The sequence below is a fragment of the Sceloporus undulatus genome, chromosome 3 (assembly GCF_019175285.1).
Source record: "Sceloporus undulatus isolate JIND9_A2432 ecotype Alabama chromosome 3, SceUnd_v1.1, whole genome shotgun sequence".
In the NCBI taxonomy this organism is placed as follows: domain Eukaryota; kingdom Metazoa; phylum Chordata; class Lepidosauria; order Squamata; family Phrynosomatidae; genus Sceloporus; species Sceloporus undulatus.
The window spans coordinates 156,021,186-156,038,416 of NC_056524.1; the positions used below are offsets into that span (position 1 = coordinate 156,021,186).

General features: G+C 40.8%; 1 protein-coding gene across 3 annotated transcripts in view; it reads right to left on the reverse strand.

Moving 5' to 3' along the window:
* The window catches only part of RASGEF1A (RasGEF domain family member 1A), a 325,383-nt gene that overhangs the window by 43,331 nt on the left and 264,821 nt on the right, over positions 1-17,231 (reverse strand). The window contains exon 1 of one of the 3 annotated variants that reach the window (XM_042457798.1): positions 1,758-1,890. The exons of the other annotated variants lie outside the window; for them this stretch is intronic. Within the exon in view, the coding sequence (XP_042313732.1) occupies positions 1,758-1,790 (33 nt within the window). The 5' untranslated portion in view covers positions 1,791-1,890. Of the gene's footprint in view, positions 1-1,757; positions 1,891-17,231 lie in introns of those variants that run through there. 3 annotated transcript variants of the gene reach the window in all.

Here is a 17,231-nt window from a genome sequence, read left to right on the forward strand (position 1 = left end):
AGAGGGGAAAAGATGTGCAGCAGACACTGCGATAACAACACCTTTGTCTACAATCAAACATTAGAAAAGTTTATGTTTGTGTGTGAGTGAGTGAAAGAGAGGGCGATAAACTTTTCCTGGTCACATTAAAAAGGCTGTTTAAAATCAATACATACTTCCCATGCCGAGCCCAAGCGTCATCTCCACTTGTTATGTCTGTCTTTTGATAAACACTGGAACTCAGCTGAACATCGGGGCCAATATCTTTAGATAAAACAACTCAAATAAAAGCTTGCAAAATCAGCCTTGGAGGCATATGTACTCTGGAAGCTGGTCCAATTATAGTAACACAACTGTAGCCAAGTCCTAAACCATTCCATAACATACATTTTGCAGCTATTATTTTAAACAACAACACTCTCACAGACTCTCATGAAGCAAAAACAACAAGTCTCCAAGGGTTTAACATGTGAGCCATTCTCCTCCTACAGCATACAGAAAACACTGACTTTAAAGACTAGCTTTAAACCTTCGCTTGTGACATTGATTCCAACTCAACAAAAAGCCACTTGGGGAAAGTTAAATTGTATGTTTTTAATTGTACATTTCTTTGAAACTGTACACCTGCCTTGAGTCCCAATTTTTTTTTGGGGGGGGGGAGTGGGATACAAGTAAAATATAACATTTACAGTATTCCATTTTATGTCAAGGGTTTCTATCCCGCCTTTCTTCCACAATGGGATTCAAGGCGGGTTACACTCACTTTAAAAGACAGAAGCTAAAAACATTCATTACAAAAGCTAAAAAAATATTAAACATTATTGATATTAAAACTTAAGTTAAAACACATAGCTAATAGTAATAAGAGAAGTAGTAGTGGTGGTGCTGCTAGTAGTAGTAATGGTCCAGTATGTAATTTACTGACCTTTAGAGGGAGGGTAGGATGCAAATAATGATAATAATAATAATAATAATAATAATAATAGGAAGAGAAGGAGAAGGAAAGAAGTGGTGGTAGTAGTAGTAGTAGTAACTGATATTTAGGGGTAAAGTGGGATGCAAATAATAATAATAATAATAGAAGAAAGAAAGAAAAAAAGAAAGAAATGGTGGTAGTAGTACAGTAGTCTAGAATGTAACTTATTGACATTTAAGGGGAAAGCAGGCTGCAAATAATAATAGTAGTAATAATAATGGAAAGAAAGAAAAAGAAAGAAAGAAAGAAAGAAAGAAAGAAATGGCATTAGTAGTAACTTAGTGACATTTAGGGGGAAAGCAGGATACAAATAAATAAGAATAAGAGCAGGAGAAGAAGGAAAGAAGGAAGGAAGGGGTAGTAGTTGTAGCAGTAGTCCAGAATGTAACTTAGTGACATTTAAGGGGAAAGCAGGATGCAAATAATAATAATAACAACAGAAGAAAGAAAGAAAGAAAGAAAGAAAGAAAGAAAGAAAGGGTGGTAGTAGTCCAGAATGTTACTTACTGATATTTAAGGGGAAAACAGGATACAAATAAATAATAATGATGATGATAATAATAATAGGAGAAGAAGGAAGGAAGGGGTAGTAGTTATAGTAGTAGTCCAAAATGTAACTTAAGTGACATTTAAGGGGAAAGCAGGATGCAAATAAATGATAATAATAATAATAGAAGAAAGAAAGAGAGAGAGAGAGAGAGAAGTTGTAGCATTAGTCCAGAATGTAACTTACTGGAAAAAATGGGGGCTCCCCAGAACATTATAAAACAAAATAAAAAAGGAAGGGGAAACTCTGCCTTACCCTCATTGTTTTCTGCAGTATGTACATATGCATAGGGCTGCCCTGCAGATCCGGGTGGCTTTGCAATTGCAGGAGAAGGTGCACCTCTCAGCCAGGCATTGCTGTGCCAAGCCTCTCTGGTGCTAGTAGTAGTGCTGCTGCTGCTGCTGCTCTGAGAGCCTCAGCTCCTCTGTGAAGCAGAGCCAGTCCGCCCCCTTCCAGCTTCCCAGCCCGGGTTCTGACGTCAGCAGATGGCTCGGCCCCTGATTGGTTGAGAGGGAGCCGGACCTGGTTCAAAAGGCGCGCGCCAGCCTTTGTTAGGATGGAAGGTTAGAGAGCGCGCGCGCCAGAGAGAGGTTTGCAAAACTGCAAGGCTCTGCTTCCCTTTTGGGAAGACTAGCTTAGCTTTGCAGTTGCAACAGATGGGAGGACTAGGGCTTTTTCTTTCACCCAGCTTCCTGAGAAATTAAAGTGCTGTCTGCCAAAACAGAGTCATCCATCCATCCATTCATTCCTCTACAGGGTATTATTATTATTATTATTATTATTAGTGGGGTTCTTTTCTTAAGTATGAATTTTAATTTTTTTAATGTTATTTTAATTTTTCTGCAGTTATTATTTTTTTAAAAAATAAAAGGGAATAAATTGAGTGTGAATGTTAAGTATTTGGGAGTTGATGTTGAAGAACGGGGTATAAATAAATATTATTATTATTATTATTATCATCAGCTAACCTTCCCTGAGAAATTAAATTATGGGTCATTCTCAATCCATTTCTCTACACGAATCAATTCATTTTCTTACACGTCATTTTTTAAATTTTAAATTATTTTATTTGTCTGTAGTTGTGGCTTTTTAAATAATAAATAAATAAAAAGGTAGTGTAAGTGAGCATTTAAGGTATTTGGAAGATGGATTCCCCAACTGTTGGCCTCCAGGCGTTTTGGACTTCAACTTCCAGAAGCCCTAGCCATCTTGGCCAACAGTCAGGAATCTGGGAGCTGAAGTCCAAAACATTCCAGAAGACCAAAGTTTGGGAGCTGTTGAGCTAATGCATCAGCTGTCCCAATTGGCAGAGACAGGCCAAAAGCAAGCTTGCTGGTGAACACGAAGGAAATAAAAGCAATGACCATGGAGTTTACAGAGATTCAACCTAGAATGAGGAAATTGAAATAGTGATAGCGTCCCGTACCATGGATCAAACCTGGATCAAGGCGGAGACGATTCAAGAAATCAAAAAAGACTAGGAAAGGAAGGGCAGTGTGAAAGAGCTTTAAAAGACCTAAGAGTTAATACACACGAACTGAACACTGAAGTTAGAATCGTCCAAGCTATTGTATTCCCCATCACCATGTACAGATGTGAAAGCTGGACAGTAAAGAAAGAAGACAAGAAGAAAAATCAATGCATTCAAGGTGTGGTGCTGGAGAAGAGTGCTGAGGTGCCGTGGACGGCCAAAAAAGAAATAGACATGGGTCCTTGAACCCTTGAGCCTGAAATCTCCCTGGAAGCCAGGATGATCAAACTGAGACTGTCAAATAGCATGTGCCACGTCATGAGAAGGCATGACTCATTGGAAAAAGTGCTAGGAAAAGGCAGAAGGAAGTAGAAAAAGAGGATGACCTGATGCCAGAGGGCAAGACGCAGTCAGGGAGGTCATGGGCCTGAATTTACAGGGCCTGAGCAGAGCAGTGGAGGACAGGGGTTATAGAGATCCACAGGGTCACTATGAGTCAATGTTGTCACTTGGGTTGGTGTCGCCTGGTGTGGGAATTCATAGTGTCACCCTCCCCCCTTGACCTCTTCCCGTTTCACACCATACAGAATCCTTACTAATGCTTTCTTTGTATTCGTGTTACTCATAAATCGTATTTCCCACATACCACTCAATGTAATGTTAACAGTTATGACATACACAAGCAGCAAAGGTAAAATTATACCTTCAAATTACAATGGCGCTTTAGAGAGCACCCAAAAACGACGCTCTGTCGGCGCCACTGGTTGCTGTGTCCGGGAACCACAGCAGACAAACTATGTGATTCCCGGATGCAACGAAAAAGCTGCAAAATGCCGCTTCTTTTCGCGCCACAGAAATGGCGGCGCAAGTGGCCAATGGCATACTCACAATGTCACTTCCACTGCATGCTGTGCAGACGCTAAGCGTCCGCGATGTCAAGATGGCGGCGCCTGTGTAGAACCATTTTGTACGTGCTGAGCACATACTAGGATTAGGGGCGTCCAAAAAGGACGCCCTTTTCTTACCCTAGTACACGCGCGGCACATACTTTTTGCCCGTGCGAAACAGGCCAATATCATATGCACAAGCTCAATGTATAAAGGGCTGATTAATCCTTCCGCAGAGGCTGAATCTGCACTACACAAATAATGCTGTTTGACACCCCTTTAACTGCCGCAGCTTCAGGCTATGGAATTCTGGGATTTGTGGTTTTGTAAGCTTCTCTGTCAGAGAGCTCTGATGACAAACCACAAATTCCAGGAATCCATAGTATGGTGCCAGTGCAGTTGATACGATATCAAACGGTAGTTTTTTGTGGGGTTTTCGGGCTATGTGGTCATGCTCTAGAAGAGTTTCTTCCTGACATTTCGCCAGCATCTGTGGCTGGCATCTTCAGATGGTGCCACATAGCCCAAAAAACCCACAAAAAACTATGGATGCTGGCCATGAAAGCCTTCGACTTCACAATATCAAACAGCATTATTTCTGCAATATAGACGCAGCCCTTGCCAGATCCCAGTTTCTCTTGGTGCAAATTGAGGTTGCATATACACTGCAGAATTCATGTAATTTGACACTGCTTTAACTGGCATGGCTCAATACTATGGAATTCTGGGAGCTGTAGTTTTGTGAGACGTTTACTCTTCTCTGTTAGAGAGCTCTGGTACCACGACAAACTACAGTTTCCCAGGATTTTATAGGATGGAGCCAAGGCAGTTAAAGCAAGTGGGACACAAATGCTTGCCCATGTGTGTCCCAGTTGTCATCTGTGAAATATTGGAGAGTATGCAGTACTGACTCTGTTGCTCTGAACTGGGTCCTTGTTGGCTTTAACACTGGCTTTCTGATTTATAAGATTTGTCACAACGGGAAACCTGAGAAACAACACAAGCGCATTGTTACAGGAAGGCCAAATTGGCGATGGTATTCAAAGAGATCAGCAGGGCTACAGCTGAATACTAAGAAAACAAAAATAATGATCACAGTTGAGTTACATAACTTTAAAATGGGCGATGAAGACACAGAAAAGGTTTTTTAAATATTATATACCAGTAATGTATCAAAATGGAAAATGTAAGCCTAAATACCCTAAAGGCACCAGATCCCATCTTATCTTGGAAGCTCAACAGGGTCAGCCCTGGTTAGTACTTGGATGGGAAACCATCAAGGAATTCCAGGTGCTGTAGCCTAGATTTCAGAGGAAGGAAGTGGCAACCTCTGAGTTTTCTTTGCCTAAGAAAACCCTGTGAAATTCATGGGGCATCCATAAGTTGACAAGTGACTTGAAGGTGCACATACCCACAAAATCAAGACATCAGATGAAGACCAAGGATTGGAAAGGCAGCTATGAAGAAACTGGATAAGATACTCAAGTTTAAAGATGTATCATAAAATACCAAAAGATAATCAGTCCCATAGTATTTCCCATTTCTGTTTTGTGGCTGGGAAACCTAAACATTGAAGAAAGCTGACAGGAAGAGAGGCAATTCATTTGAAACAAATTGCCCAAGAAGGATTCTACAGAATACCATGAACAAATAAATGAGACCAAATCAAGCTGAACTCCCTCTAGAAGTCAAGTTGAGTAAAGCGAGTTTGGCATACTTTGGGCATAATGTGAGATGATATTACACACTGGAAAAGACAATGTAGGTTGTAGCCGCACTGCAGAAACAATCCAGGTTGACACCGCTTTAACTGCCATGGGCCAGTGCTATGGAATTCTGGGATTTGTGGTTTGCTTTGGCACCAGAGCTCTCTGACAGAAAAGGCTAAATGTCTCACAAAACTACAAATCATTGAATTCCATGGCATTGAGCCATGGCAGTTAAAGTGGTGTCAATCTGGATTTTTCTGCAGTGCAGGTGCAGCCAAAGCCCGGGTTCTTCTTGTGACTACTTCATGTACCATGGCTACAGTGATGAAATATTACATGAATTGGTATATATGGGATAACAAACACTCGGGTACTGTTTCTAAGAGAGCCAGTGTGGTACAGTGGTTTGAGCGTTACAGAAGGCAGTAGGAAAAGAGGACAATTGAACTGCAGGTAGGTAGGTTCAATGAAGGGAGTTTGCAAGACCTGGGAGATTTGTCATTCATAAGGATGCCATAGGTTGAAGCAGACTTAATAGGAAACAACAACAGATATAGATTCCGCAAAGGATTCCAGTAGTATCTCTGACTCTAACTAAGAAGAAGTTATTTCTAGCATAAGTTCTCATGGGCACAATCCATTTATTATTATTATTATTATTATTATTATTAATCTGATGATGTGGACTATGTACACAAAAGCTTAGGCTGGAAATTACTTCCCTCCAATTAAACTCTAAGGTGCAATTGGATTCCTTTATAGCTTTCTCCATTAGAGATGGTGTAATGTTTTGGTTATTACACTCGTTCCTCCACATTTTCAGCTTTGACTTTGCAAATTTGATTATTCATGGATTTTATTAATATGTTCTGTCTAGGAATATTTAGGTCTCCAGTGCAACTCTATGGTCAACTTTAACCAAAAGTCACACTGAAGGACCTAGAGATTCCTAGAGAGAACACTTCACTTGGCATTTGTAGCTCCTCCAGTACAATTTTATGGTCAATGTCTGGCAGATGTTGACCCCAGAGTTGCACTGGAGGACCTAGAGATTCCTGGAGAGGTGTTCTCTCAAGTTAAAATATAGTGATTTTGTTATTTGTGGTTTTTCCATATTCACAGGGCTCCTGTGCGCCTAACCCCAGCGAATGTGGAGGGAAGAATGTAATTCATGTTTAATTTTAAATTTAGCATAAACAAAGTATATATATTACACTTTACAAAGTTTCATCATGAAAACACAGACAAAGATCCTGTTGACTCATAAGGAGGAAGCATCATTGATGTATCTTTTATCAACACAATGCAACTGATCTTGCTGACAGTTTCATGTCACTTCAGTTCAGTCCAGACCATGACAGAAAATGCCTCCTTATTCTAATAATTAATAATAATTAGAATAGTATCCTCATCCACCGACTCTAACCCTAAGTACATTCAATGGCTGTTGCTTCAATTCATCCCATTTCCTTCACCTCCCTTCCTTCCCTTTGTTGTCTCCTGCTTTGTATATATTTAGACTGTATGAGCCTTTTGGGTGGGGATGGAGCTCTCTTCCTTATATGTTTTCCTGGCTTCTATATGTTGAAGAACTAGTGCTGCTACAACAGCTATGACCTGAGACAAAGCAATAGTAACTACGACTAATAACACATTCCTGAATGTGATTTTGTTAAGGCTGCAGTGTCCTGTTTGTTGGCCTGCTTATTGAACTCAATTGATGGGATGGATCTGGTGGCCTGCCCTACCTTGCTAGGTTCAAAGGTATCCAGAAGACATTTTCACAAATGATACTAATTTCTTTTAATTTGGACTTGTAGATGAAATCATCTTAGCATTAGTAATCAAAACATATTGTGCATATACAGTATTTTCTTTTTGACGCTCCTTAGCAGAAGTTACAGGACTAGAGGCAATGTAAGGACTATGAAAACAGCCCAAAGCTCATGACTGCTTCATATACCGTGGCTACAGTGATGAAATATTACTTGAATGGGTAAATGCAAGACAACAAACACCCAGGTACTGTTTTGAAGAGATCCAGTGTCGTACAGTGGTTTAAGTGTTGCATTAAGAGTCCAGGTGACCAGGGTTCAAATCTTCTGGGGAGCAGAGAGGGAGAGAAACGCAGGACTACTGGGGCATCCTGGGAAGGGAGAAAGGAGGACAATGTTGTTGTTTTTTTAATTAAACTGAGCGCATATGCGATTGATTGCTTTAGCAACTACATGTCTTTGCAAGTAGTTGCAAAAGCGATCAATCGAATATGTGCTCAGTTTAATTTAATTTTAAAAAACAAGTACAAAGGCAGCGCTGACAAGGGGGAGAAATGGTGGATCTGTCATAAACTGAGGAGACATGATAAACACTCCTCCTGAATGCTTTGATTCCAATCTGTCGTTCCCACCTATTTGACTCGCTTCAGAATCGATTCCTATGAAAAGAACCAAAAAAAACCCCCAAACCAAAACAAACAGTATCAAGTAACCCCAGGTTATTTGTGTTTGCCACGCTTCTTTCCTCCTGGAATCGATCCAATGAGGATTAGAAGCGGGTTCAAATAGGAACGAGAGTCATTAGCCCCGAATTCTGCTTCAAAGCAAACTGCAATGGGAATGAGCCCTTACATAGGGTTGCCATTAGTTGGAGATAGCTTGATGGCATGTAACAACAACAAACTGCTTCTAAAGAGAGGGAACCATTCACTATCATGGTTAGGGTCCATTGAAATCAATGGGATTTTGACTCTCATTCCATTAGTTTCCATGTGACGTGAAACCCACTTCTACGTATGCCTATTCTTAAATACAGTGCACCCCCCCGTTCCAGATCCCTCCACATAAAGGGAATTCCATGCGTGCTGGAGTCCCATTGGAAGTAATGGGGTTTGTGCCCAAGGTGTGTGGCAGTGCACATGCGTGCACCAGAGGTGCGCACCCCATTAGTTCTTCCGGGGCACATGACGGGTTCTTCTGGCGCGGCTTTCAACGTATCCTCTAGGTTAAGCGGAGCTTTTTCCTATCGAAGTGTGTGTAAGATTGCAATAAAAGCTATTGATTCCACATAATGTTTTACTCCAACACTGTAAAGTAAATCAGTATTCTTATCTCCATCATATCAGAAGTATTATTTTGATGTGGTGTAAGCAGGTTGTGGAAAAGATACTTGAAATGGCACATGGAACCTATGATTTAGCTATATTTTGGTTCGGTGGCAACACTGTATCTTGGCCATGAAATTCACTGGGTGACCTTAGACAAGTCATATGCTCTCAGCCTCAGGGGAAGGCAATGGCAAGCCTCCTCTGAACAAATCTCGCAAAGAAAGCCCCATGACAGGTTCTCCTTAAAGTTGCCATAAGTCGGAAACAACTTGAAGGAATGCAAGAACAACAATAAAAATCCCAGTTATTTTTTTAAAGGCTAATGAAACTTCTTCAGGGAAAATGCCTCATGTCAGTTCCATGTGCTGGAATTGTGCTGTGCTAACAGACCACTTCTGTTTCTCCCTATAAAACAATCCATTTTTGCCAGCTGGGCTTGTAGGAATGTGGACATTTTCCCGTATTCAGAAACATCTATTACTGGTGTCCACTGCTGAACTCTTGGTGCCTCCCTGGCGCTTTCTGAAAGCAGCTCTGAAAGTCTAATAACAATGAGGAACCAGCATACAATAATAATGACTAACTTGCTCCTCAGGCAGTTTCTAAACAAACCTTGAAGAGAACTAATTACTATTAGCGTTTCATCTTGAATGTTGGTGGGTGGTTAAAGACACAATTCTTTCCTCGCTCTGTACAAAGGTCATGGCAGTTCGACTCCTTCCCCGGCAAATCTCTATCAACACTTCTGGCTTCCCTTGTGGGCTGATAAGAAACAGAACATTTCTGCCATTTTATATGGGGGAAAGAAAGGGCCTATTCCTTCAGGACGGACTTTCCAGTGTCTTATCTCTAACTTAATTCAACTTGGTTGGCTGTGCTTCCGCTCCATAACTAGTCATTTCTACACTCGACGCAGGCTTCTTAATTCTTCTTAATTCATTCTGCCTCCCAGCGTGAGAAATGGCGCCGGTGGTTAAGAATGGCTGTCGAATGTAAGGCTCCTAGAATAGGCTGCTCTGCTCAGAAGCCTTTGTGCAACAGACAAACAAAAAACCTTGCTGACTGCTTCCATCCCGTAGTGCATGTCTCAAATACCGCCTCCACCCCGAGCTTGGAAATGCTACTTTATGAACTATAACTCCCATAATGATTCACTGGGCATTCAGCAGCTGAACAGACCACCCCTAAGGAATGGCGATCTTCACCAGATCAGGGCAGCAGCAACTGTATGCCACAGCCCTGATCTGGCCTTTCCACGGAGCAAAAAAGAGCTGCGAAAAGTGGCTCCTTTTTGTGCCGCGGAAAGGGCACAATAGCTGCCGGCCCTGTGGCTTTTCGGCTCTCCTTTGGCGCTGCATCATCTGGACACAGCACCAGAGGAGTGTCATGATGCCAGCCACCGTGTGGTGAGGCGCATGGCATCACGCCAGAATGGGGGAAGAGTTGGGGCATGCATTGTGTGGATGCCATGCCCCCCCACTCTGTCCCCATACCAGCCTTTGATGCTGGTCTGTACAGTCCGTTAGTCATGCTGCCTGGGGGATTCTGGAATTTATAGACCAAAAAGGAACTTTTAAAAGCTTGGGAGTTTGCTCCCCCACAGACAGCAATATGCAAGGGGTGACTATGCTTCAAGTGTGTGAGGCAGTACTGTCAGCCCTCCATATCCATGGATTTTTTAAATCAATGGATTCCAGCATCCACGGTTTGAAAATACCTAACCAATACATACATTGATTTTGCTATATAAGGAACACCGTCTTACGATGCAATCGTATATAATGGGACTTGAGCATCCATGGATTTTAGTATCCTGGTCTTGGTAACAAACCCCAGTGGATACTGAGGGCTCACTGTATTCCCAGTTTTTCAAAACAGCAATAGGGGCAGCTGGAATTCAGAACATGTGCGGCGATTAGGGAGCAGCTATTAACAAGTCTGTGTTCTACCTAAATACCAGATAAAAGTATTGAATTCAGTTAAGCTATCCATGTGCTTCACTGTAATATGAACACATTACAGTCATCAATTACATAATGCCCACATGTCCACAGAATTCAATTACGTGATGCCCACATTTCCGTCTTTATGAAGGGCCCACAAATTTGAAACATGGGTGTTTTTGGCATCGTGTGCACTCTATAGAAAAAAGAAAAAGCTTTCCAATCCTCCAATAAGGGACACCCCTTATAATAAGGGGCACCTGGCAGCCCTGCTGTGAGGCTGCATGCAAAGGCCCAAGGAGAAGCTGCAGCAAGCATCACCACTCTCCCTGGCCTGATGCCTTCATTAAAAATCTAATGAAGGTATCCAAGAAGCTGCCTTTTCTCCATTTAGAGCATTGATCTAGCTCAGCACTGGCAACACTCCATGACAACAACCCTGCTGGGTTTCAGACAGGAGTCTTCCTTAACCTTGCCTGGAGACTCGAAAGATTGAACCTGGGACATATTTTGCTTGTAAAGGAAGTACAATGCAGTGACGGCCTATTCCACAAGTTCAACTACACCATATTCAGAAGCACTATTATATAATGTAACATTATTTGAATTGCTCATATGATCTTTGCCCATTTTATGTGATTATCCAGACTGTTTCCACAGAAGATTTGTTAAACAGAAGTATCATAAGCCCCAGGAACGTCTCTTGGGCAGATTTCATTCATTTCCACAGGCTTGCCCTGGAGACCTTCCTTCAAGGATTGTTCTAGAAATATTTCTGTACATTTTAAAGATATATACACTCTGAAGATCATGAGTTATGCAATTGCTTCATAAAACTTCAAAGAATCGTATATACAAAGGGGGAAAAAGATGTCAGCAAAAAGAAAATGATTAAGATAATACACACAGATTCAAATCATATTAACTAGCACCAGCTCATCTAAAGCAAAATTTGGGATTGGTCATTTACTGAAGATCAACAAAACCTACCACAGTATGGTCAAGAAGAAACATCTGTGATATCAAAGCTCTTCAAGTGCTTCACATACATTTTCTCAGTAATCCTTACAACAGCCCTCTAAGTTTTGATTATTAAGTAAAATTATTATCCTCATCTTGCAGATGGCAGAATGAACAGGGTGAGAACTGTGAAAATAGTGTCTTGATTAAACTATATAAGGAATTTATGGGAGACATTTGAACTGAAGTATCTTTCAGTCATGCTGCTCAAGATCCTTTCATGCAGAGGTAGGAATCATGCAGCCCTCAGCATGTTGGATTCCAACTCCCAGCATTCTTCACCTTTGACTATCATGTCTAGGGCTGCCACATCTTGCAATTCAGCCACATTGGGAGAGCTGTATGAGTTCGATCTATAACTTCATACACCTAGAACTGAATCTGCGATCATGGTAAATCAGGCCCACCCAATAACCAGACATTGTGATTAAGAGTTTACAATAACCAGACATTGTTAATAAGAGTTTACAAAGATTACATGTTGGGGCTGCTGTTTGAAGAAACAAAACATTCTGAGTATGAGAAGGAAGGATATCAGAAGTCTGTAGAACATTTCAGATTCCACAAATCATGTTTTCCTTACTACATTTGAACTTGACCCACAGCAAGAGGGAAAAGATTTAAAGTGAATATATTTTCTATGAGAAGAAACATACAAATGACTACAGGCTGGACTTTGAACTGATAAAGCTTTTGAAGTTTTTATGTATATTTTAACTAAACCTACAAAGGGAACAGATATCTCAACATGGTTTGAATGAAAAATTCATAAATGTACCTTGAGATATATAGATTTGGTGTAGATGGTTTCCAGAGCTAGCCCAAGACATTTTGCTGCCTGAAGTGAAGGACAAGATGTAATCCCATCTTGCTATGTACAAAAACTACTTGGTTGATGAAAGCACTTCCTTCAGTGCTTTCAACAGGATAGTATCCATTGCTATACCCCAGAGACCCAGTACACATTGTGAGGCATGCATAGCATGGTCCTCCAACACTGAGGATGGCAGCTGTGTGGCTGTGCAATTGTCCCCACTGTGTGACACCTGAAACAATCAGCTCACTCTTCCTAATATAAAGGCTGGTCAGTTTACTTTACTCACAGGTTTTGGAAAATGCAATGGAAACACAATGGGCAGTTGAGCAATTGGACTATTTTAGTACTTTGGGAGGTGTGATATGCTTCAAAGACACAAGTTGCAGGAAAGAACATTAGCTTGAGAGATACCTTTGACAACTCTCTTGTTTCGCTGACTGCTCTGAACTGCCAAAACAAGGAGATTGTTATGCACCTGGCAGGCACAGTATGTTGCTGGTAAGGTTGCCAGACAAGCAGAAAGAACTGCCCTGACCAGTTGTTGTTTTTTTTGCTTTTGGTTGTCAGCCAGTTGGTTTGTAGCTCTACACCTTACATTTCTTGGCTTTGTGGCTGTGGAATCCTTTGCAAGCCATCTTCTATTTATTTTGGTAATGTGCAAATAATATTTTATCCATATTTAGACTGTAATATTTATACTGCAAGCTGTCATGGATTTTTCCAGCTGTTGAAAATACCATACTCTTCTTACCTCACTTATCTGCTCAGCAACATTTCTCCCTCTTCTGTAGATCATGATATTTGTGTTTCTGGTTAGTAACTAAGATGATCTTGGCTTGCTTAAAACTAATTGTAGCTGACTGTCAAAAATAAACTTCATGCACACTCCTGTATACACTAATTTAGGAGTAAGATTTATTAAAGTAAATGGGAATTCTTACTGATAAATATGGACAGAGGCTACATTGCATAGCCTTTTATATCCCTTGCAGTGCCATGTACACTTAACCCTCCACATTCATGAACTTAACATTCATGGTTTTGATTATTCCAAATGTTAACCCTCCTTTGGTGCACACTCCTTTTCCTCCTCCCTCTCAGGCTTTTCTCCATGGGGGGGGGGGAAGCCCAGGAGAGAGGGAGCAGTCAGGAAGAGTGAGCGCTTGTGCCTCGGCCCTTCTGGCCCTCTAACTGGCTCTCCAAAGCCAGTTAAAGGCATGGGGATGCGAAGGAAAGAAGGAGCAGGTACACACCTGTGCCTTTTCCCCTTCCCTCCTGTCTCTTTTAACTGGCTTCTATGTGGCGGTGGGTGTGGGTGTGGGGTTATTCATGATTTTCCCATGTTCGTGGTAGTCTTCTACCCCTAACCTCCATGAATGTGGAGGGATAAGGGTATTTGGATGAACAAGTAATCCTGTCAATAGAAAAGTGCAAGAACACCCAAGATCTACAAGACATCAATACTTTTATTGGGGCAACCCAAATGCACAATATACATGTTGCAAGCTTTTGAAACTCCACTGGCTTCACCAGGCAAAGGTGTTAAAAATCATACAGAAACAAAGAAAATTATGATGATTTTAGAGTCACAGGCCTGCATTTGGTCAAGACGTTGTTGTTGTTTTCAGTTATGACAATAGAAATTGTTCCTTCAGATCAGATAAAAGGGAATTAAGGGAGGTCAGTTACTATATATACTCATGGATAAGTCTAGAAATATTAATCAGAAAATCAGCCTGTCCCCAAAATTGGGTCAACATATTGACTGGTCAATGTAAGTACTGTATCTTAAGTCTTAAACACATAGGAACCAACCGCTTCACTGAACAGAGGGGCAACAGCGGGGGCTTAGTCCATTCTGGGAGAACCTTAAAGAAGCATCGGCTGCCACGCCTCTCTTCTACAGCAATACTTCTGGCATTTTTGAAAGCCTAGACAGGAACATAACGTATTTTTTTAACATTTTTATCTTTTAATTGTATTTTATTCTTTTAACATGTAACTTGTTTTAATATTATAATAATTTATTTTGAGTTTAATGTACTATTTTTGAACAATTTTAATTGCACTTTTTTTTAATGTTGTGAGTTGCCCTGAGTCCCAGTTTTGGGGAAAGGGTGGGATATAAATAAATATAACAGTTTTTTGGCATTGTTTTCCTGTACTTCGTCCTTTATATCTTTGGTTACATGCCCCTGGGTTTTACCATCACCTTTTCCATGGGTTATATCAAAATCCATAATGTGAGCCCCAAAACCTGCCCTTGATTCATACTTGAGATTGACTTATGTTTGAGTGTATATACAGTACATTGAGGCATCTTATTTCCTTCTACAAGTTTCAAGGTCTTTATGCCTTTCTTTGGACTTAGCATTTGCAGTAAAATTGGTAAAGATGATCAAAAGAGTTGGACAGTACAATCCTATCATTATGTCAGAGTGTTCTGGGTACTCTGCCATTCCCAGAGTATTGCTGGGTTGCTGCCAAGCAGGAAAAGAGGGTGGAACAGTTTTTGGTCTGTTTTCTCTGTGTCTTTTTTTTTTTAAGAAATAATTTTGCTTGCATTGAGAACAATGAGAGGCAAATCATTTAATCTGCGGCCTGAATCCTATGGGATCCTGGGATCTGTAATTTGTCCAGGCACTAGTGCTCTCTGCTTGAGAGTTCAAAATGCTCCTGCCTAAACTGCAGATCCCAGGATTCTACAGAATGGAACCATGGCTGTTAAAATGGAATCATAATGCTATAATTGTGTGGTGTGAATGGGCCCCTGGCTCCAGCACTGGTCAAAATGTTCTCCCATGTCAAAGGTTGCCATAAATTGTTGAGATTCACAGCATTCAGAGCTTCCTCTACTCTATATACACTGTGCCTCCCACACTTCTCCCCTTTCCTTCCCCCTTCAACACTAGTGAAGTGAGGGGCATATATATTTCTGTAGCAACAAAGATGGGGAATCTGTGTTCAGAATTGGTCTTCTGCACTTGGAGCTCTGTGTCCAGCTCTGAGGAGGATTCTGATGACTCCCATGTCCTCTCAATTTTGAGAGTCTACAATAAACAGACAGCTGAATTATAGCATGTTTTAAATGGTTTACTTAAAGGCAGTTACATAAATTGCATACCTGATTCCTAGAAAAGAGTAACAAGTAATTACCCAGGCATCAATTTACATTCTTCCAAGCTAGGCTGCTTTCTTAATTACAAGGGAAGTTGCTCAAGCATATGTTATTTATATCCTTTTATTAAGTTCCTTCAATAATTTTTAGGCACATGTAAACTTGTTTTGTAAGCTCTGTTTTTGTTGAATAGCATGCATATCACAAAGAAGGGAAGAATTCAGTGTCAGTCTGATATTTGGACGAGAGTTTGACAGTGATCAAATGTCACAGTTCTCTGAAAGTTTCAAGATAATTCATGGTGGCTTAAATATATCAACATATGCATTTATTTTCAGAGAAACTATGTAGCCTTAAATATGTATTTTGAGAGAAAATATGCATTTAATATGCACTTTCAGAGAAAATGCACACTTAAGTGCGTTGTTTGAAAGAAAATATACAAATGGTCTCCAGGGAAATTTCACATGGGTGGAACAAAGAAACTGCGAAACAGCAACAGGAAGATCCACGGGAAGCAATTTATTTTCTTACTCTGTATATGGCATTTGATGAGGTTTCCATCTTAATAGCAACTTCACTCTTTCTAATTTAGAGCAATAAAGAGGACAAGGAATATCTGAAAAACAGCAGCAGCCTGTTGTTGCTTGCTTTCAAGTTGTTTCTGGCTTATGTCAACCCAAGGGGGAACTATCAAGGGATTTTCAGGGGTAAGAACACATGCCTTGCCCAAAGTCACCCAATGGGTTTCCATGGCCAAGCAGGGATTCTAACCTGATCTCCAGAGTTGTAGCCCAATGCTCAAACCACTACACCATGCTGTCTCTCTCCAGCAGCAGCTAGTGGTTTCCATGTCAGTGAGATGGTGAATCCATGCCAAGATCTGATCAGCTTCAAAGGAGGTATCCATAATGCTGAGACTATTTAATAATAGAACCCAGCACCACGGAGGATCCATTTAAAGCCTGGATTTAAACCAGGAGTGGCCTTACTGCCCTACTGACATGGGAGCCACTAGGCACCACTGCTGAGGAAACCATTGTCTTCTATTGTAGTCATTTCCCCCCTCCCTACTTTTACAGTTTTTGTCTATGCTGCTGTCTTTAAATGTTGTAAATGTTAATGATTGTTGTTTAATTCATTTTTAATCTTTCCACCATTGCTTTGCAGGGGAAAGTGGAGATATACGTTTTGTCTCACACAGGTAACCAGTGTTGGATGCATTGCTGAACATGCCTTTCTGGAATGTAATGACTAGATGTACTGAACTGTTTCTATTTCTTATGTAATAGTACAGCATGTCCAAAAAAGAAGAACAATTCTTGGAATGCTTACAGTCAGGATGCTTTACTAGCTTGTTATGGTGGCATTGCATATTCTTAGTAGTATTACCTGGGCCTCCTAAAGACATAGGGTGTGGTATAAAGGCGTGAAGTAGAAACTTTCAGAGAGTTTCCACATATTAGATACCACATTGCAGATGAGTTTGGTCACTGTAGTCATGCAACCAGCATTCGCAACAAGGGCATAAAACAAGAATGACCCTGGCTGTGTTGTGCTGGGAATTCTTAATTTTTAGGTATAGTGCAACGTTGTAAACTTTCCTGGAGCCGGTGTAGCATAGTGGTTTGACTCTGGATACTGGTTTTGATTTCCAGCTT